This window comes from Dromiciops gliroides, chromosome 1 (assembly GCF_019393635.1).
Source record: "Dromiciops gliroides isolate mDroGli1 chromosome 1, mDroGli1.pri, whole genome shotgun sequence".
NCBI lineage: Eukaryota > Metazoa > Chordata > Mammalia > Microbiotheria > Microbiotheriidae > Dromiciops > Dromiciops gliroides.
This window is the reverse complement of record NC_057861.1, coordinates 64,205,846-64,228,336: the sequence shown is the minus strand read 5'-3', so window position 1 is coordinate 64,228,336 and position 22,491 is coordinate 64,205,846. Positions and strand designations below refer to the sequence as shown.

Sequence of the window (22,491 nt, the reverse complement as noted above, 5' to 3'; positions counted from 1 at the left end):
TTGTTTGTTATCTCGCTACTAAAAAAGGCTTTGATCAGCAAAGTAGTGGTTATAGTCAAACTAAGCCCCCAAGACAAGAAGCTTGCCCCCCTTGTTGATGATCTTTCTAGCCTGGTAGCACCTTTCACCATTTATAGTCCACAACTTAGCCTTTGTGAATCTAGGATACTCTCCATAGCATGAGAATGACTTAGAATAATAGAATTATAGAATGTTAGAGCTGGAGGTGTGGTCTTGGAAAAGGACATTGGAGATATTCTGGTTCAATCCCTTCATTTTATAGATAAGGAAAATGGAGAGTGACTTTGCCCCCAGGTGAGTTGACCTGGTACAGGGACCTTTTACCCAAGAGAATTATAAAAGGAACTTTTAGGACTTTGGTGAAGAGCTTCTGAGACCTTAGGTAACCTCTACTTTTTAACCTTCTTGGCAGTGGTTTTCATTTATATCCTTTGGACTGCTTTTAAGCTGCCTAAAAGAACTTTTCAGTGGGAGGATTGGAATGTTTTTAGTAAAAGGACTTTTTGCTTGAACCTTTGAGCTATGAATGTTCCATTGTATTAGATGTCTAATAGTGACTGGGGACAACATTGCAAAGGCATGTGTTTGTTTCCTAGGTACTAAAGGAGGCTACAGTCAGCCTAGCAGTGGTTACAGTCAAACTCAGCCCCAAAGACAAGTGAGCACAATTAAGCCAGTTCAGACAGTGAGTACCACGTCTTCAAGCTATAATGCTTACCCAGCAGTGACAGCTGTTCAGCTAAATGTACCTGCTTCCTCTATTCCTTCATACACCCCCTCTTCCTCATATACTTCCACTTCAGCATCATATACTGGTAAGGAAAATCACATGGATGGAGACATTATAAGGAGCTATGACTTCGTTTTCATCAAAGTTGAATGTCATGAAAATTGCTGTCTTTTTTTCTCCTGCCTCCCAGGATCCAGTTATTCTACTTATGATGCTTCAATGTATTCTGCAGCCGACACGTACTATCCAGCACCACAGCAGCTCCAGCCACCGCTTCAGCCCCCACTTCAACCTCAGCCCATTATACCCCAGCAGCAGCATCCACAGCCTCTGCAGCCTCCTTCCCTGCCAAAGCACACAGGGCCATCCCCATGGGTCCCTGTGGGATGTGGCACAAGTACCAGCTCTGTCAGTAGCTTCCCCAAGAAACCACCTTTTCAGAACAAGCAGCTAAAACCCAAAGGCCCCCTCAAACAACCCCAGCTGTACTACTGTGACATCTGCAAGATCAGCTGTGCTGGTCCCCAGGTCAGCAGAAATTCCCTTGCTATATATTTATTCATTCATTCTTTCTTTCTTTCTTAAAATCTCAGAGTTCAAAGGACTTTCAGCGATCATTTCATTTAAACCCTGCCTGAGCAGGAATCTTCACTATAATATTCCTAACAAGTGGTCTTCCATTCTCTGCTTTAATACTTCTGGATAACAGGAAATTAATATGTCAAGGCAACCTTTTCCACTTTTAAGTTATAGGAAGTTTTTTTCAAACCCAAATCTGTCTTTTAGTAGCTTCCATCTAGATCTGCTCTTTGGAACAAAGCAAAAGAAATCTAATCCTATTTCCACATGACATCCTTTCAGATCTTTGAAGACAGCTGTAATCCTTCCTCCTCTAGACTTCTAGTCTCCAAGCTAAGTTTTCCCAGTTCTTTAAACTGATCTTTATAGGTCATGGCCTACAGACCTCTCAACAAATACTTATTGGGTACCTCTAGTATATGGAAGGTGCTATGGGGGGATACAAAAAAAAAGAAAAGATAGAGCATTCTTACAGATTTGCTCCTGAAGGCTTTTGTACTTTCTTTCTCCTTAACAGAACCTAAATGCCATTTGCTCTTAGAAGGTTAATACAGTTGAACTTCTAAGGCCAGAGGGCAAAACACTTATTTGTAGTTATTAATAATAATAGCTGATGTAGAGTGCTTTCCTTGAAGGCAGGTAATATAAGTAGCATTATCCTAGTTTTTCAGATGAGGCCCAGAAAAATGCAGTGATTTACTCATGGTCATATAACAACTGTGAAGCGTGCAAGAGCCAGGATAGAAATAAGCCCCTTTGGCTGCAAGGCCATTTTCCTTTCTACTATACCGTGCTGTCTTATGGTGTTGGGGAGAAGATAAAAATCATTGCCTTCCATAAGCAGTTTCTGTGATCCAAGTGACAAAAGTTGACAAAACAAGCTTACCTGTAAACCAAGTTTACTGTTTGAGGGGTATTAAAACTAAGTGTTTCTTTGTATTTTTCTTTTTTAAAGGTGGTAGGTAGGTAGAGAACTGGGTTTGAAGTCAGGAATACCTGGACAAGTCACTTAATCTCTCAGTTTCCTCAAATGTAAAATGGGGAAAATAATAGTAACTACATACATGGGGAGTTTTGAAGATCAAGAGCTAATATTTATAAAGTGCTTAGCACAGTTACTGGCACATAATTGTCACCTAATAAAAGCTTGTTTTTTCCCTTCCTTGAAACGATATTGTTTTAATATATGAAAGAAGGAAATGGTTTATGAGTAAATATTGGTATAGTCTTATCTACTGCTGAATATACTAAGTCAACTTTAGAAGCTACCTGATTCAGACTTAATTCTTTGTGTTTTTTTTTTTGTTGTTGTTGTTTTGTTTTTGTTTTTATTTTAAGTGAGGCAATTGGGGTTAAGTGACTTGCCCAGGGTCACACAGCTAGTAAGTGTTAAGTGTGTGAGGCCAGATTTGAACTCAGGTACTCCTGACTCCAGGGCTGGTGCTCTATCCACTGTGCCACCTAGCTGCCCCAGATATTACCAACTTTGAAAAAAAGACTTTTTGTATGATTCTGGTGATGGTCTATGTGTTTTTCCTTTAATGGTTTATTGACCGCTGGGTCACACAGTGGAGAGGATGCTGGGCCTGGAGTTAGGAAAACTTGAGTTCAAATGTGATCTCAGAAACTTATGATCTTGGGCAAAGCACTTAACCTCTGTTTGCCTCAGTTTCTTCGTCAGTAAAATGGGAATAATAGCACCTCCCAAGGTCATTGGGAGGATAAAATGAGATAATAATTGTAAAGCCTGTAGCATAGTGCCTAGCATATAGTAAGTGGTAAAGAAATGTTAGCTATTATTATTATTATTATTATTATTATTATTATTATTATTATTATTATTATTATTATTAAGAACATCAAGAGGCTCATTGCCTGAGAGTCAACCACTAGGTAACTAATTTTTAGGCCATTACAGCTCAAGAAGCTACCTATTAAGATATTGAGGGTTTGCAGTCTGCATTGGTGTAATAAGGTATTCTTGAATCTTTGAAGCAAGAATTGATATTGGTGCTTGTAAATCAATGAAAGCTGCATACTTATAACATGATGAGAAAAATCAGTACTGAAATATGCAAAAGGAGGGTCTATAGCTGGTCACTCAGGATTCATTGATCAATCATAAATCCTGGCCTGATTATCATAGCATAAAACCTCCTGTCACATTTCCTTTTATGTCCCCCAAGAACCTGAACATCAGCATTCCCTTTATCTTCTGCCTTTGTCAAGCCCACATCCATTGATGGTCTCAGGACAATTTTAAAGGTACATTCTCTTCACAAAAAGTCTGAGGACGCCAAGATTCCGTGATATTATAGAGTAGAATCTTGGAGCAGGAGGATTGTCCAAGATCATCTAGTTATAACTCATATTTGAGCAGGATTTCCCAATGACATCCCTAAAAAGCTGACATTCAGCCTATGCCTGAAGACCTCCAGTGATGGAGCAATCTCATTACCTTCTGAGGCATTTTAAATCTCTCAGTTCCTCAAATATGCTAACGAATGGAATGTTTATTATACCTCAGTTACATTGTTAGGCTCTTATCTGTCACTCTTTGTTGGGAGATAGATCAGGAATAGAACAAAACCTTCACCTTTTGCACCCTCACGTTCATACAACAGACTAAAAGCTATATGAGATAGTGCATTTGAAGAGAGCTGGCATGTCCCTACAAATGATTTATTTTCAAGGACTAAATGTAATTTTTTGAGTGAGTTTGTGATAAGGCCATGGGTGAGTGCACAATTTAGATGTCATCCTCAACTCCTCCCTCTCTTTCATCCTCGTCCCACCCCCCAATCCAATCTGTTGCCAAGGCTTGTCAATTTCACTTTTTGCAACATCTCTTGAATATGTCACCTTCCCTGATGTTGCAATCACCCTGGTGCAGGCCCTCATCATGCTTGGACTGTCTTAATAGCCTGCTGTTTGGTTGGCCTGCCACAAGCCTCCTCCCATTCTAATCCATCCTCCAGCTGCAAAGTGATTTTCCTAAAGCTTAGTTCCAAGTATGTCATTTCCCTACTTAGTAAACTCCAGTGGCTCCCTATTACCTTCAAGATCAAATATCCTCTGTTTAGTATTCATGCCCTTCATAACCTGCTTCCCTCCCTGTCTTTCCAGTCTTCTGACACCATGCCTGTCACACACTTTTTTTTTTTTTTTTTTTTTTGCTGAGGCAGTTGGGATTAAGTGACTTACCCAGGGTTACACAGCTAGTAAGTGTCAAGGGTCTGAGGCCGGATTTGAACTCAGGTCCTCCTGAATCCAGGGGTCGGTGCTCTATCTATTGTGTCACCTAGCTGCCCCAAAGAATTGGTGGGAGGTACCTTTTTTTTTTTTTTTTTTTTGGTGAGGCAAATGGGGTTAAGTGACTTGCCCAGGGTCACACAGCTAGTAAGTGTTAAGTGTCTGAGGCTGGATTTGAACTCAGGTCCTCTTGACTCCAGGGCCAATGCTCTATCCACTGCGCCACCTAGCTGCCCCTGCCATACACTTTTTGACCCAGTGACACTGACCTTGCTGTTTCCCAAATAAAATACTGTATCTCTTCACTCCAAGCATTTTCTCTGGCTGTCTCCCCATGCCTAGAATGTTCTCCCTGCTTATCATGGTTTCCTTATTTCTCTGGCTTTTTTAAGTCCCAGCTAATATTCCACCTTCAACAGAAAAACTTTCCCAATCCCTATTAATTGTAGTGCCTTTCTTCTGTCTGTTATTTCCTGTCTATCTTGTATATATCTTGTTTGTACAAATTTGTTTGCTGTTATCTCCCTGAATAGACTGTGAACTCCTTGAGGGCAGGAACTGTCCTTTGCCTTTTTGTATCTCCAGTGCTTGGCATAGTACCTGGCACATAGTAGCTTAATAAATGCTTATTGATTGACTGTTTGACTGGAGCTACAGACAATTAGTTGGTCTGGTAACTTGTTTTACCTTAGTGATTCATGTCTGATGTGCATATGCCATTAAAAATACTGACTTGGGACTACTCCTTGAGCTTTGGTCAGTAGTTCTTGTTAACACTTGTTTGAAAGTTGAAGCTTTGGTAGCTCCCTGCTCAGCAAATCCATAGAAACAAAGAAAATATGTAAGAGAGGGAAAAGTGTAGATAGAGTTTGACATTGAAAAATAAATTGACTTTAAAACAATTTTTAAGATTGAGGTTATAGGATCTTTTTGTTTTATATACTTTATATACTACACAAAAGAACTCTCAGTTGATGGTCATAACCTCATGGGACTTCATTGATGAAAAATACAAGATAAGGAAAACTGATTATACTTAGAATTGGAATAGTATGAGATGGGAGAACTAATAATTCATTATAGGTTACCTTGGTAGTGAGTAGTCCTTCTGTTCATTAGCAGCTGTTAAAAAGGGAAACATTTCATGTTATTTCAGGGGATATAGGCTGCCTTAGTATCTGTGGACAAGTTCTTTTTTTTTAAAAAAATAGTAGTTTATTTTATTTTTTCTAATTACACATAAAGAGAGTTTTCAGCATTCATTTTTGAAAGATTTTAAGTTCCAAATTTTTCTCCCTCTGTCCCTTCCCTTCCCCCTCCCAAAGCCAGCATCCAATCTGATATAGCTCATATATTACAATCATGTTAAACATATTTCCACATTAGTCATGTTGTGAGAGAAGAATCAGAACAAAAGAAAAAAACACAAGAAAGAAGAAATAAACAGAAAAGAAACTACGAAAGTGAAAATAATCTGCATTCAGACTCCATAGTTCTTTTTCTGGATGTGGAGAGAATTTTCCATCATGAGTCTTTTGATGTTGTCTTGCATCATAGTATTGCTGAGAAGACCTAAGTGTCACAGTTGATCACAGTGTTATTGACACTATGCAGTCTTGGTTCTGCTTATTTCACTCAGCATCAATTCATGTGTCTTTCCAGTTTTTTCTGAAATCTGCTTGTTCATTATTTCTTACAGCACAATAGTATTCCATTACATTCATATACCACAACTTGTTTAGCCATTCCCCACTTGATGGGTATCCCTTCAATTTCTAATTCTTTGACATGTGGATACAAGTTCAGAAAAGTGGTTTAAATCCTAAGCAAATTTTCTTAAGTTGCTGCCTTCTTAAGAAGTAAGACTTTATTAAAATTTTTTTCATAATAAACATTTTTATTTAAAGTTTTGAGTTCCAAATTCTATGCTTCCTTCTCTCCCTTCCCCTCCCCTTCCCTGAGGCAGCAAACAATCAGATGTAGGTTATATATGTGCAATTATATAAAACATTACCATATTAGTAACTTTGTGTAAGAAAACTTGAATAAGAGAAAAAATGAAAGAAAGTGAAAAATAACATGCTTCAATCTGTGTTCCATCAATTATTCTTTGGAGGTGGATAGTATGCTTTATCATTAATCCTTTGAGATTATCTTGGATCATTGTATTGCTGAGATATAGTTGTCATTCATAGTTCTTTATAAAAAAAAAAACGCTGTAACTATGTACAAAGTTCTCCTTTTTCTGCTCACTTCACTATACTCAGTTCAAATAATTCTATGATCCTGTTTGTCATTTCTTATAACACAGTAATATTTCATCACAATCATATACCATGATTTGTTTAGCCATTCCCTAATTAATGGGCATTCCTTTGATTTCCAATTCTTAGGCACCACAAAAAGCACTGCTATAAATAATTTAGTACAAATAGGTCTTTTCTCTTTTTGGGGATGTCTTTGAGATATAAACCCAACAGTGGTATTTCTGAATCAAAGGGTATGCGCAGTTTTATAGCCTTTTGGGCATAGTTCCAAATTGCTCTCCAGAATGGTTGGATCTTTTCACAACTCTACCAACAGTGGATTAGCGTCCCAGTTTTCCCACATTTCCTCCACCATCTACTATTTTCCTTTTTTGTTATATTTTCCACTCAGATAAGTGTGAGGTGATACTTCAGAATTGTTTTAGTTTTCATTTCTCTGATTAATAGTGATTTAGAGCTTTTTTTTTCACATGACTAGATCTCTTTGATTTCTTTAACATTTTATCTTTAGGAATGAAAGGAAACTGGTTTTTATCTACCTATATCTATAACTACATCTAAATCCAGATCTGTCTGTCCATTCATTCGATCATTCATTTATTATTTTGCCTGGTGATAGAGTCTGTTAGTTGTGGTAAATAAAATGATACATACACATGGAATCTCACTTACAAATGAATGAATGGAACATGCAATAATAGGCTTTTAGTTCCCAATGTCTAGATGTTAGGAGTGCCAAACTAATGATGAATGGATGCTCAGTGATTTTTGTTGAAGAGGCAGTGTTTGGTTGATCTATGTGTGAATCTCAAGATAAGGTTTGTTTTGCTCTTTGATTGCAGACCTACCGGGAACATTTAGAAGGACAGAAGCACAAAAAGAAAGAGGCAGCTCAGAAGTTGGGTAATCAGTCAAGCATTGGCCTGCGTGGGGTTCAAACACAGCTGCATTGTGAGCTCTGTGATGTGTCTTGTACAGGAGCAGATGCATATTCAGCTCATATCCGGGGATCCAAACATCAGAAGGTATGGGCTGCTTCATTGTACCCTAGTTCTCCTGCTTACAGTTATCTTCCATACTCAGACATTGACCTCTTGAATTTCTTTTACCCCAAGATCTCTGCTTTTTGAATACCTAATATAGGGGGGACTTTAAGTTATAAGAGGGCATATCACTTTGATTCTTTGGTTACTTATTTTCTTTAACCCCTTGGTTAGGAGTTTTGAAAATAAAATTAAATAAACTAATTGGAATGGCACATGAATTTGAGAGTTATTATAATATATTGTCTTTGAATAGAATGTTAAGAGAGTGTGTGTACATTTTGATGCCTTCCAAGTGTACCCACACACAGACATAGACACAAACAAAAGTGTGGGTGGGTGGGGAGATATTATATATACCCTAGTTGTGTAAACTACAATATAAGTAACTAAGCTTAACCCCTGCAAAAGCAGGTTATAGCTATTAGACAAAGGTGAGTGGTAGCATTCTTATTAATTTTCAAGGTCAAGGGAGATTTCCCCTATGCTTCCAAAAGGCTAATTGGAAACCTGACTATCTCTTAAGTTGCTACAGCCTTTGCTAATATATAAAGAACTATTGTACCTTTTTTTTTTTTTTTTTGTGAGGCATTTGGGGTTAAGTGGCTTGCCCAGGGTCAGCCAGCTAGTAAGTGTCAAGAGTTTGAGGTCACATTTGAACTCAGGTCCTTCTGAATCCAGTGCCTTTGCTTTATCCACTATGCCACCTAGCTGCCCCCAGAACTATTGTATCTTTACTTAGCACCATAGTTTGCTTTTAAATTGTTGGTCCTCATCTTCATTTTCTAGTCCCTCTTGAAGTTAGGAAGACCTGGGTTCAAGACCTATCTCTGAAATATAATGGATGTGTGAACCTGGGCAAATCACTTAACCTCTCAGTATCCCAGGCAACTAAGACTTTATGTTGTGGAGCACGTGCCAATTTGTACTGGTGAAGGGCATTTCCTCCCTGGAAGTTCCCTACATAAATGAAATCACAGATCTGTTCCCCCCCCCCCAAAAAATATCAAATCATGGTAACATTCATCCTACCATTCATTCAACAGCAATTAAGTGAGCAACTATTAAGTGAAAAGCACTGTATGATATTAAGCGAGATTATATATATATATATATATATACATATATATATACACACACACACTCATATATATATATAAATAAACAGTTCGCAAAAATTAAGACACTGTGTAAATGTAAGTTAAAATTATTAGGACATAGTCCTTTTACTCATGAAGTATATGATTAAGCAGGAAGAAAACTAAAGCTGCAGCTTGAATGACTTCTAAGTGTGTTATTAAAGAAATACTGTCCTTCCTAGGAATTTACTAGGAATAGCTGTGCCTGGTAGTCTTGAACATGTTCTCCTTGACAGTTGTTATATGGTGTATTTCAGGTTATTAAATTACATACAAAGTTGGGGAAACCCATCCCTTCAGTAGAGCCAGTATTAGTGAACTCTGTTCCTACCAACATAGTGAATAAGCTGGCTCCCCATGTCACTACTACTGCCACAACTTCTGTCACACCAGCTAAAGCAGCAAATGTAGCCATCACCAACAGCACAAGCTACCCAAGAAGGCCGGTACTGACCAAGAAACCATTTACCTCAAAGATAACATATGTGGGTATGTCTCTTTAAACTTCATTTTCGATTCAGTTAATTGTTATTGAAGCATCGCTTCATGTAGCTTTCTTTGCATTATTGCCCACTTCTTTTTTCAAAGTGCCTATTGAAGGAACACTTACAGGTCTCCTACACTTTCAGACTCAAGAGTATTGGGTAGGTTTTAGAAATAGTCCTTCACTTAATTCAGTTCAACTTTTATTGTCATGATTTCACAGAGTTAGTGAGAGGTTAATTTTAGTTGACATTTTTGTTAATAAACATTCTATGACATAAAAAATAGTGTCTTCTGGGAAGAGTTTGAAATAAGAATCTAAGGAACTGAGTTATTTTTCATCCACTGTTGCTGACTTACTGAAAGGCCATTGGTATTTCCCCAACCAGGAGCTAAGTGGTTCTACTAGTTTGCTTCAAGGAGTTTTTGGAAGAATCTGTTAGTGGATTCATTTCTCCCCTTTAACTGTAGGAGAGTGCAGTGCCCTCCATCTCCTAGGTCCCAGAGAGTGGTATGGTTACCATCACAGTTGTGTGCCCAGTGTCCCTGTTACTGAGGAAAACCTTCTTCATATTGGCTTTTAGAGTGAACCCTCTAGGGTTTTGCAGGGGGAAGTGATGGACTAAGGCATTTCTACAACTATACATTTCTTGACTTGGCTGTCTGTATCCCATTCCTCTTAGGCCTAGGAAACACATAGGAAGTATAATTTTAGATCCAGAGGAAAGAAACTGGCCAAACTGTATAAGACTTTCCCCTCTAATACATATATCAATAAATATTTATTGAGCAAGCATGTAGTACAGTTATTCCTTCCACAAGGGGATGTGTGGGGGTTAGGGGCACAGTGCCCCCAGGATGTGGAAAATACGTGTAAAATTTTTTGCACCCCCCTTGTACAAGACAAGAATTCTGAATTATTATGGTATTAAAAGATAAAATATGTTGATATCATACAATACCATACATATATTTTATGCATTTCTGAGTTTCTAAACTTTTTTTGTGTTGCCTGCTGGCATCATCTGTGGCTTTTACGGAACTCCCCAAATATTCCCTTTTAATTTCTTATGCTGACCTACAATATATTGAAACTGCAATGGGAAAAGTCACAATGTGGAAGGGATAACTGTAAAAGTTTTAAGTGATTTTTAATAATATCATACTCTTTATATGTGCTTCTCCTAAAGCAAAATCCCATATACTTTATAGTTATGGGGTAAATACAATAATTATTAAAGAACTTCACTTTGATTAATGAATAACTTTTGATTTTTTTGTTTTGTTTTTTAGTGAGGCAATTGGGGTTAAGCGACTTGCCCAGGGTCACACAGCTAGTAAGTGTTAAGTGTCTGAGGCCGGATTTGAACTCAGGTACTCCTGACTCAGGGCCAGTGCTCTATCTACTGTGCCACCTAGCTGCCCCAACTTTTGATTTTAAGTTCCTGATTTGTTATAACTAAACTTATTGTACCTCTCTGTGAAGACTGATTGCTTAGAAAACAATGGGATTGGCATTTCCTTGGACATAATTCAGAATCTTAGCTTAGAGAGCTGGAAAAGTTATGACTGCCCATCTGGGAGGTAGTTGTTTGATATTGCAAGGAAAATTAATGCTGTGATGGATTTAGGATATAGATGACCTTTAGTTTTAGACCTGGAACAGGTTATAAGTAATTCAATTTTTTCCATTCAGGGACTAACAAGCCACAGGCCCCTGGCAACAGACTTGAAGAGGGGACAGTGGTCCAGTCAAAATCAGAGCTGCTAAGTGAACAGTCCACACATGAGAATTCTGGGGATGCTTCTGGGGGCTCGTTTGATGTGCAGCCAGTAGGACATGACTATGTGGAAGAGGTAATATTTAACTGTGTTATTATCTGAATCAACACAATATCTACCATTTAACATGAGACTTGGAATGATCATAACCAAGAAATATAAAAAAGATACACATTTTTTAAAACTAGGAAGACTGTTTTCATGAGAAGTTTTAATATTAACCTGTCATTAACTTTACTAGCAAGTCTTTATGGAAAAAATATAGGATATCACTTAGAAGAAATGTTTTTAAATCTTAGAAAATGGGAGTGGATTACTAAAAATTTACAGCAGGGAGACCATGGGTTGGGCAGGGAAGGCCACTGAGTATTCTCCTGCAGGTTAGCATCACCTCTTTGCTCTCTATCTGCAGGATAGAATGGACCTTGCTTTACAAGTATAATCTCCTTTGATCCTCATAACCCTTGTAGATGAAGAAACTGAGGCTGAGAGAGGTTAAGTAATTTGCTGGGGGAAACACCATGAGTACCTATCCAGAACAGGTTAGGATATGGTCTTATCTTAATTTTTAAAGTCTCCTAGACTGGAAATTGCAAGACCTTTCTTTAAGCTATACTAGGAATAGACAACTGTGAGGAGGGTTTTAAAAAGATCCCCCAGGTTCATTAAGCTCCATATGGGCCACCAATCTATAAGGGCCAAATTAAAATGGAAAGAGTTAATGGGGAGGCTAGCTGCAATATTGGGACTCAGAAAACAACGGGGGACCTCTAGGTCCCAAGCCTCCTCTCTTCCACACTGTCCCCTCGCCAATTGTTTCTCCCAGACTGATAAGAAACGAGATTAAAAAGCCTCTTTTCAAAAAAGCAAAAAACCCCCCCAAAACCAACAAAAAACCCAAAACCCAAATCCCAGAGTTTATTGATGAGAACAAATTTAGAAATAAAGACAAAGACAAGCAGGAAATACGACCTATAAACTTGCCCACTGGACTCAGCTCAGTTTGCATTTAACTCTCTCTATCCCCCGTGCGTCTGCATTTAACTTTCTCGCCTGCTGCCGTGAACTGTTCTCTTTCTCTCTCTCTTCTTCTCGTCTCCACCCTCTCTCTTCTCTACCCCCCAGAATAAAAAAACCCTTCTCTCACAGGAAACCTGGGCTGACCACCCACACACCCCAAGCCAATTCACTGGCACCCTAAGGGCGGCACCCAAGGCTGGCTGGGGCACAGGGTTTCCTTGCATTCCCCGCTTGGCAGAGGGAGCTGGGGCTTGGGTTTTCCGTGTATACTCCCGCTGGGCAGAGGGAACCAGGGCGTGCCTGAGGCTTTCCAATTTTAGCCAAAGATGGGGTCCCACAAATCACAATCAGTTCTTACACAACCCTTATTGGTAAGAGTTTCCCCTATGTATTTAGTATGGGCAATATGAGAATATTATTTTTAAAAGTTCCCATAATCATAAATTTGAATTCCTAAAATTCTACTTGTTTTAATTTTGGTCATTTTCTTTCAACCCATATGTATATATGTCTCTATATTTTTATTGACTTAGTACCTATTATATGCTAGGTCCTGCAAAATTAAGAAGCTGCAGGATGGTCCCTTTCCTTGAGGAGCTTGAGTTTTTATAGGGATATATAATTTCCACACTTGAAAAAATCAGAGAATAACATGACACAATAAAGTCAAAGGCCAAAACTTATATTATGTAATATGGTTAGGCCCAGCTCAAAAAGGGGAATGAAAATGTGGTTGGCATGGGCCTGAAAAAGACTGAGCAGTAGACTTTAGCTCTTCAAATTCTAAGTTAAGTGGTTTTTTCCACCAGGTTACGGTACCCCTCTTTATTTTGCCCCCCTGTACTTGGATAGTTAGACTGCTGAAGTGGTAGTAGTTCCTTTGAAAACTGTCCAAATAAATTCCTAGATCAGATACTAAACAAGGAGAAGGAAACCCCCAACTTTTATTCAATATTCAATGTACAAATGTTTTTAAAGTATCTATTGAATAGGTAGAGGGACAGCATTAGGTGGTGGCCTTGGAGTTAAGAAGGTCTGGGTTCAAGTTCTATCTGTCATATACTGACGTTATGACCCTGGACTAGTTATTTAACTTCACAGTGCTCTGAGGCAATTCTCAAAGACTGTGCTTTACCCAACAGAAGCCAATATGCATTGATAGCGGAAATTCTTCAGTGGGTACTCTTTATGCTGATGAAATCACAGGCCCTGTCAAAAGCAAAGCTAATTTAACAAGTAGGTCCTAACTTGGTGAAGATTGAAGTCAATACTTGGTTGGCAGTTAGATTTCAATTTCTCTTTGATGTGATTATATAAAGCAAAGCATTATGCTAGTCAGGGGGAAGAGACAAAGTTTAGAAGAAACATGGCCATTTCCATCATGGAGGTTATGGTCAGGTAGGGGAAAAGAGGTAATTAAAACATATAACACTAGACAAATACTTTTGAGGGTTGTGAAACAAAGTGCTAAATCTCTTAAGCTTGTTACTAAACTTGGTCACATATGAGATAACCACCATTTTGGGGGACTTGCCACCCTGAGTTCTTTCTGGAGATGGATATGTTCTTACATTATAAGAATTAGAGGAGCTCTAAGAGCCTACTTTGATGACATACATCATATTTATTATGTCATATATTTATTTTTTTTAAACAGTGAATGAGGCTTCTAAAATGGTATTGTAAAACATAATAGTTGGTGTTTGTGGTCAGTGTTAAAAAAGTAGGCACAAAATGTCTGAAATTTAAGCAATTTAGAGGTTTTTAGATTAATTTTTCAAGTTGCATGTAATCATTAAACTTTGTTTGGTGCCTCAGGTGCACAATGATGAAGGAAAAATGATTCGGTTTCACTGTAAGCTGTGTGAGTGCAGTTTCAATGATCCTAATGCCAAGGATATGCACCTGAAGGGGCGTCGGCACCGACTACAATACAAGGTGAGATACTAGCTGCTCCTTAACAGTTCTACTCCCTCAGAATGAGCTCTCTTAGATGGAGGTGAACATTTCAATAGATTAGGAGAATGAAAATGCTTTTGTTCATTTAGTCTATTAGTGCTAAAGCTTTGTATAATTTGGATGGCTTATTAAAAAAAGTCCCTAAAAGATGTCCCTAAAAAATCCTTCTCCCATTCTGTTCATATCGCATACACATGGGCAGAGTAAAGAAGGGCAGGGTGACATGGTAGGAAAGCCATTAGAACTGGAGTCAGGACCCCCCACCTCCGACCTTCCAGCCCCAGTTGGTTGTGTCCCAGCTTGGACAAATATTGTGTGATTAGCAAGTCAGTTAACTAAAACACCAGACTTTTCATCTATAAAATGAGGATAATAGGGCTTAGATTACCTGCTTCACAAGGTTGTGAAGAAAATTACTTGTATGATGTAAATATTTATTATTATTGGCAAGAATTGCACAAGATTAAGAAGGTGTGGATATTTGTGAATACACCAGTGGAAGGTATATAATTATTGTTGTTTTTATAACTTGTGATAATTATAATAATAACTAACATTTACATAAACTTTAAGGTTTACAAAATGCTTTACAAGTGTTATCTCATTTGATATTTATAACAACCCTGGGAGGTTGGTATAGATCCCTGTAGATGAGGAAACTGAGGCTGAGAAAGGTTAAATGATTTTCCCGGGGGCAGCTAGATGGCGCAGTGGATAGAGCCTTGGAGTCAGGAGTACCTGAGTTCAAATCCGGCCTCAGACACTTAACACTTACTAGCTGTGTGACCCTGGGCAAGTCACTTAACCCCAATTGCCTCATTTAAAAAAAAAAGCTGATTTTCCCAAGGTCACACAGCTAATAAATGAAGCCAAATTTGAACTCATATCCTCCTGTATCTAGACTCAGTGCTCTATCTACAGCGCCAACCAGGCCACCTGAGTGCTTCGGAGCCAGGATTACTTGAGTTCAAGTCCTGTTTTTGACCCACATAATGGCTGTGTGACCCTTCACAAGTCACTTAACTTTGTTAGAAACACAGCTAACAGCTCAAATAGTGTTGCGCAACTCAAGTGTTAGCAGCTCAAGTCCCCATACACACCAAAATATTTATAGCAGCACTTTTTGTAATAGCAGAAATAGATGCTTATCAATTGGAGAATGGCTAAACAAATCGTGGCACATAAATATAATGAAATGTTACTGTATTATAAGAAATGACGTGTATGATAAAAACAGGGAAGCATAGAAAGATCTATATGAACTTATATAGAGCCAAGAAAAGATTATATCCAGTAACCCAACAAAGTAAAGGGAAAGAACAACTACACATCAAAAAATCAAAAGTAAATATAACAAAATTATGAAGATCAAGCATGACTCAAATGAAGAGAGATGAGTATGGCTACCACCCATGCTTGGAGGTGGGAGGTCCGTAGGTGTTAAACATTGCACATATTTTTGGACCTTTTTAATATTTTGATCAGTTGTACTGACTTTTCTTCTCTTATGTTTATCATATAGGACGGCTTTCAGAGAAGGGAAGGGGGAAGGATAGTTGAGATAACTATGGGATTTAAGAAACAGAAAATGTTAATGAAAACTTAAAAGATCCATCTACTAAGACATGCAAAAATAATATGAATTCATTTATTAAACATTCTGTGTAAAGATAAGGAAAAACTTAAATAATTAGGGAAACGTATTGCTCCTGTTTGGGTCAAGGCAGTTATACTACTTAAGTTATTTCTTGAATCAGCGACATTCCAATAAAACTATCAAAAGGTTACTTTTATAGAGCTAGGAAAAAATAACAATTCATGTAGAAGAACACTATGTTAATAATTTCATGGGAAATAATGAAAAAAGGAAGGATGCTTAGAAATATTTGCTCTCAAACATTATTTTAAAGCACCAGTCGTTGAAACTATTTGGCACTGGGTTTTTTTGTTTTTTTGTTTTTAGTGAGGCAATTGGGGTTAAGTGACTTGCCCAGGGTCACACAGCCAGTAAGTGTTAAGTGTCTGAGGCCGGATCTGAACTCAGGTACTCCTGACTCCAGGGCCAGTGCTCCATCCACTGTGCCACCTAGCTGCCCCTGGTACTGTTTTTTAAACAAAATAGAAAAGTTAATCAATGGAACAGATTAGGTACCTAAGATCCAGAGGCAAGTAAGCCTAGTAGTACAGTGTTTGATAAATCCAAAGATCCCAACTAAAGAGGTAATGACTCACTATTTGATAAAAACTACTAGGAAGACAAAGGCAATCTGGTAGAAATTAGGTTAAACCAACATCACAAACCATGTACCACAATAAAGTCCAAATGCATCCATGACTTAGGTAGAAAAGATAACATTAAAAACACATTAGGGGGCAGCTAGGTGGTGCAGTGGATAAAGCACTGGCCTTGGATTCAGGAGGACCTGAGTTCAAATCTGGCCTCAGACACTTGACATTTACTAGTTGTGTGACCCTGGGCAAGTCACTTAACCCCAATTGCCTCACACCACCCCCCCCAAAAAAAATTAGACCAGCAAGGAAGGAAATAGCTTTCACAGCTATTTAGAGGGGAAAAGTTCTTGATTAAATAAATGCTAGAGAGGATCACAGATGATAAAATGGAAAATGTTGATGATATAAAATTTAAAAGTTTTTGTACTAAAGCAGTGCAGTGAAAATTAGAAGGGAAATTAGGGGAAATATTTGCAACAAGTTTCTCTGATGATATCCAAATTATCTGATATATCTAGAACATATAGGCAACTGATCAAATATATGAGTATGAGTTATTCTCTTACTATGTATTGGCACTGTGCTATACACTGAGGACTCAGGTGCAAAGAATGAAACAGTCTTTACTTGTGTTGAGCTTATATTCTTTTTTTTGAGCTTATATTCTAATGGGGAAAACAATATGTATGTATAAAATATATATATACAACATAAATATAAAGTTAATAAATACACTTACTTGCATGTACATGCACACACAGTAGTTAAATATAAATGAAAGTTGTTTGGGAGAGAAGTCACTAGCAATTGGGGGATCAGGAAAGACTTCATGCAGAAGATGATGTTTGAACTACATCTTGTGAGAACCGAGAAAGCATGAGGTGACCTTTCTGAGATATCTTAGGTCATTCTGGCGTTCCGGAAGTTCATGGACTGCCTGTAAGTCATGTCAATCAATGGACTTGAATGCTACCAGCCAATTAGCTTAGAGCTGTGTGTGGGAACTACCCCACTTCCTGTTCCACAGAGGGCTTCCAGGGGAACTGGCTGGGACCCTGTCACTTACTTGGGAAGCGTGAGCTGCTAATGGGAATCAGGTTTTCTCTCTCTCTCTCCTGCATAGATCTGGGTTAGGGTTTTTCCATTCTTTCAGAGACATGTGCTCTCTTTATCGACTTCTAATATACTTTAATAAATGCTGAAAAGCCTAAACTGTTGCTGAATTTATAAGTAAACCTTAGCTAGTTCTTCCCCCACACTGGGGGGTGGTCAGGTAAGGACACCCACATTAGATTTTACTCATCACAATCTTAAAGAGTGAGAGGAATTTTTAAGCAGAAGTAAGAAGGGAGTGTAAAGGCATGGAGATGGAAATGGAGTAAGGACTGCCTCTCCTCCAGACCCAGAAAAAGCTTCAGTTACTAGGAGTTAGACTCTCAGGTGCTCTTGGTGGCAGAGGACTTGGAGGAAAAAGCAGGCCAGGTTGAGCTCTATTCTCTCCTCTAGACTAGATAGGTCTTTTTTTGGGGGGGGGGCAACAGGGGTTAAGTGACTTGCCCAGGGTCACACAACTAGTAAGTGTCAAGTGTCTGAGACCAGATTTGAACTCAGGTCTTCCTGAATCCAGGGCCGTTGCTTTATCTACTGCGCCACCTAGCTGCCCCATAGATAGGTCTTTTTTTAACTTTCAGAGACATGTGCGCTCTTTACTAACATTTAATATATTTTAATAAATGCGTAATGCCCCAAAACTGGTGCTAAAGCTTCTAATTTATAAGTAACAACTATATTAGGAACTCCAGCTAATTTTCCCCAAACTTGGGACAGAAATAAGGCAGCCACACATATAGTTTTACATGCCACAACTTAAAATAATGACTCCAAATAATTTAAATAATCTTATAATTTTTATACATAATAGTCAGATAATTTCAGATGAACTTCCCTTAAATATAGACAAAACTTCCAAGTTCTTAAATTACAGTATTTCAGGACATTGCCAAATCATGTTCAGCAGGGCTGATAAAATGACCTACTAGCTTCCTAGCCGATTAATTCCCTCTCTCTTTTTTTCAATGGTATAATTCTTAATTTAATGACATCTAAATCATAAGAGAAATAATTTTTTCTAAACATAGCTGATAGAATTATTTACCAAATTATATACTATAAGAAAATTTAGAAACATAACAATACTGTAAACAATATTACATATTTAAAACTCGAAACAAAACCAATTAATTACCAATCAGGTGACCTTAAATTGGTTGAATATGCTTCCAATTTACCTTACACAGAAAACCATTCATATCATCCAAATTCTCATCTAAAAACCCATGTAAAGTTATCAAGTATTAAGTAATTGCATCTATTTTTAATTTTTAAAAATTTTTATTTTTAGTGAGGCAATTGGGGTTAAGTGACTTGCCCAGGGTCACACAGCTAGTAAGTGTTAAGTGTCTGAGGCCAGATTTGAACTCAGGTACTCCTGACTCCAGGGCCGGTGCTCTATCCACTGTGCCACCTAGCTGCCCATAAGTAATTGCATCTAATTAAAGTAATAATAAAAACAGTTAACATTCATATAATGTTCGTCCTGTGGTAAGCACTTTACAATCATGTGATTTTCCCAACAACACTGATCCTCTTACAGGACAGCAAACTGTGGTAAATAGAACTTTCTTAGGGCCATACAGCTAATAAATTTCTTAATGCCAAATAACAAATGTCTTTTATGTTAGATTCTGGTTTACCATAATTATCCTGATAGGATAATTACAGGACACAACGGACCACATTCTGATTTCTTTCAGGACAATCTTGGCTTAATTCAAATTCAGTTGAGATTTATAATTGTTAATGGTACTGAGTTATAATATTCTTGATACAGTTCTTAGAGGACTATGTCATACTTTTATATTCATTTATTCTCTGTTAGCTGACATTGCTTGCATTTTCTTTCTTTCTTTTTTTTTTTTTTTTTTTGGTGAGGCAATTGGGGTTAAGTGACTTGCCCAGAGAACCACAGCTAGTAATTGTTAAGTGTCTGAGGCCAGATTTGAACTCAGGTCCTCCTGACTCCAGGGCCGGTGCTTTTATTGATTGTGCCATCTAGCTACCCCTTGTCCTTCATTATTTTTTTTTAAGTGAGGCAATTGGGGTTAAGTGACTTGCCCAGGGTCACACAGCTGGTGCGTGTTATGTGTCTGAGGCTGGATTTGAACTCAGGTCCTCCTGACTCCAGGGCCGGTGCTCTATCCACTGTGCCACCTAGCTGCCCCCACTTGCATTTTCTTTATGTATCTTTAAAAAATTAAGTTGATTAGTGAATCCCCAAAGCATGTATATTGGTATCTTTAGACAACATCCTTTTTTTAATCCTCTTCAGAATCCTTTCTCTTTTTCTCTTCAGAATTGGATCTTAGTTTCCTCATCAAGAAAATAAGCAGAGGGGCAGCTAGGTGGCACAGTGGATAAAGCACTGGCCTTGGATTCAGGAGGACCTGAGTTCAAATCCGGCCTCAGACGCATAACACTTACTAGCTGTGTGACCCTGGGCAAGTTACTTAACCCCAATTGCCTCACCAAAAAAAAGAAAAGAAAAGAAGCAGAGGTAGCTAGGTGGTGCAGTGGATAAAGCACCGGCCCTGGAGTCAGGAGGACCTGAATTCAAATCCAACCTCAGCCACTTGACACTTACTAGCTGTGTGACCCTGGGCAAGTCACTTAACCCTTATTGCCCTGTAAAAAGAAAAGGAAAAAAAGAAAATAAGTAGATTATGCCATGAATGAAGTTTTTTCCACATGAGTTTTTGTTTTTAACTAAATATTTCTTTCCTTTTGCAGAAAAAAGTGAATCCTGATCTCCCAGTTGAGATTAAGCCCAGCAATCGAGCTCGGAAACACCATGAGGAGAAAATGAAGAAACAGAAACAGAAAGATATGTTGAAACGATGGAGACAGGAACAACAACTTCGTCATATAGAAATTAGGTAGAAATGGGGAAGAAATTTTCAAAAGTATGGACTTTTCAGAGGTGTTTATTTTCCAAAATTACCTACTCATGTTATACTTAAGTAACTATTTAACTGTTTCTTTCCTTTGAAAAGAGGAATGTTGATCACTTGCAGTGTCTTTATTTAGAGAACAGCAGTAAAACAAAAATTTCTTTTTTATGTTTGGATTGCTTATTTGATGAACATTTTGAATGGTTGAAGATTTTCTAAATTTTAAATAATTTCGTGTAGTTGGCATAGTTAAATCAGTGTTGATTTGATTATAAGAGAATTTCATTTGAGTTCTAGAAATATTGTTCTCATTTCTTTCAAAGGAAGGAAACTTGGAGCTCATCTAGTCCAACCTTTTCATTTTACAGATGAGGAAATAGACTCAGAGAAATAATGACTTGCTGAAGGTTGCACAAGCAGTAAGGAACAGAGCTGAGATTTGAACTCGGGGCCTGTGACTCCCAGGTTCAGCACTCTTTCTTTCCACTTACATAGTTTCTCTATGCTTTTGTCAATTTTTGATGTACTTTTGATCAATCAAATGATAATAATGAGAGGTAATGTGGAATAGTAGGAAGAATACTGGGATGGTTTCAGGAGATATAGATTTGAGTCTTGTCTCTGTTACTTATTAGCTATTTGACCATGGGCAAATCAGTAAATCCCATGATTTCCTCATCTTTAAAGGAAAGATTTGGATTAAATTGAACTTTGAGGTTTCTTCCAGCTGCACAATCTATGATTTTTGCTCCAGTAATAACAGTGGTTGCCATTTATTTACATAACACTTTATGGTTACAAAATACTTTACATACATGAATTTTCTCAAATGAGCCTCACAGAAACCTTGTGAAGTAGGTAGTATGATTATTCCGATGTTGTAGATGAGGAAACTAAGGATCAAAAAGGTAGTGTTTTGCTCAAGTTCCCAAAGTAGTAAATGACAGAGTTGAATTCAAAACCAAGTGTCCTGTTTTCTAAATCAGTGCCTTTTCTTCACTGTAGAATGTGACCAAATGCATTCAGTCTTTGATTCAACATCAGTTTATTAGCTGACTATTATAGGCACTATTGGAGAAACTGGGGAGATGGATACATTTAATTAAAATATGATCTCTGTCCAAACAGAAAACAAATGACTTCTTTGGGACCAAGCTTGGTTATTATGTAGTTTTCAATTTCAATTTTGTTGTTGTTGTCTTTTGTATTTATGTTGTAATACATTTACATCGTAATAATGGGCATTGTTGTAGTCATGTGTGTTGTTTTTCTGGTTCTGCTTACTTCACTTTACATTGGGTCATGTAAATCTCATTCTTCCCTGTTTTCTTCTAATTCATTGTTTCTAATGATACAGTAATATTCTTCACATTCATATATGGTTTCTTAACCATTCCCAATCAATGGGCATCTAATTTAAAAAAAAACAAAACATTTACTAAACCCATATTTTATGTTCAAATAGAGCTTGCTATATTGTAAGAGAACACGGAGGAGAATGCTGCAAAACAAACCAAAGTAGGTTACAACCATACAATAAATGTAATCCAGAATAGAATATGATAAAAGGACATGTGATATCCAGACTGCCATAAACGATTCAAGGAAAGAAAGATAATAAAAGTACTACTAATAATAACATTTCTTTAGCACTTTAAGGTTTACAGAATTTTCCTTAAAATTCTACGAGGGAAGTAAATAATTTCTAACTAGGGCTAAAGGGATCTGACAAACCTTTTATGTAGGAGGTGACTTTTGAACTTAGGGCAGGATGGGCAGGATCCCATTTAAGAAAGATCTAGTAGTAATAAATTACAAGATAGCCACTATGCTCAAATCCAGGAACAAATATACACATGCCTCTGATTTGTTTCCTTGTTCTTAGGGTAGCATTTAACATCATCTAGTTCTGATTCATAAAGCCTGGGAATTCATAGTGTTGGCTAGTATGGTCTCTGGTCTCATAATATCCTTTAT

General features: G+C 37.7%; 1 protein-coding gene across 1 annotated transcript in view; it reads left to right on the top strand.

Moving 5' to 3' along the window:
• ZFR2 (zinc finger RNA binding protein 2) overlaps positions 1–22,491 on the top strand; it is a 96,945-nt gene that overhangs the window by 22,252 nt on the left and 52,202 nt on the right. Inside the window, exons 4-10 of the mRNA XM_043990646.1 lie at positions 618–836; positions 942–1,279; positions 7,692–7,874; positions 9,289–9,520; positions 11,211–11,371; positions 14,135–14,254; positions 20,354–20,499. Of these exons, the coding sequence (XP_043846581.1) occupies positions 618–836; positions 942–1,279; positions 7,692–7,874; positions 9,289–9,520; positions 11,211–11,371; positions 14,135–14,254; positions 20,354–20,499 (1,399 nt within the window). The remainder of the gene's footprint in view (positions 1–617; positions 837–941; positions 1,280–7,691; positions 7,875–9,288; positions 9,521–11,210; positions 11,372–14,134; positions 14,255–20,353; positions 20,500–22,491) is intronic.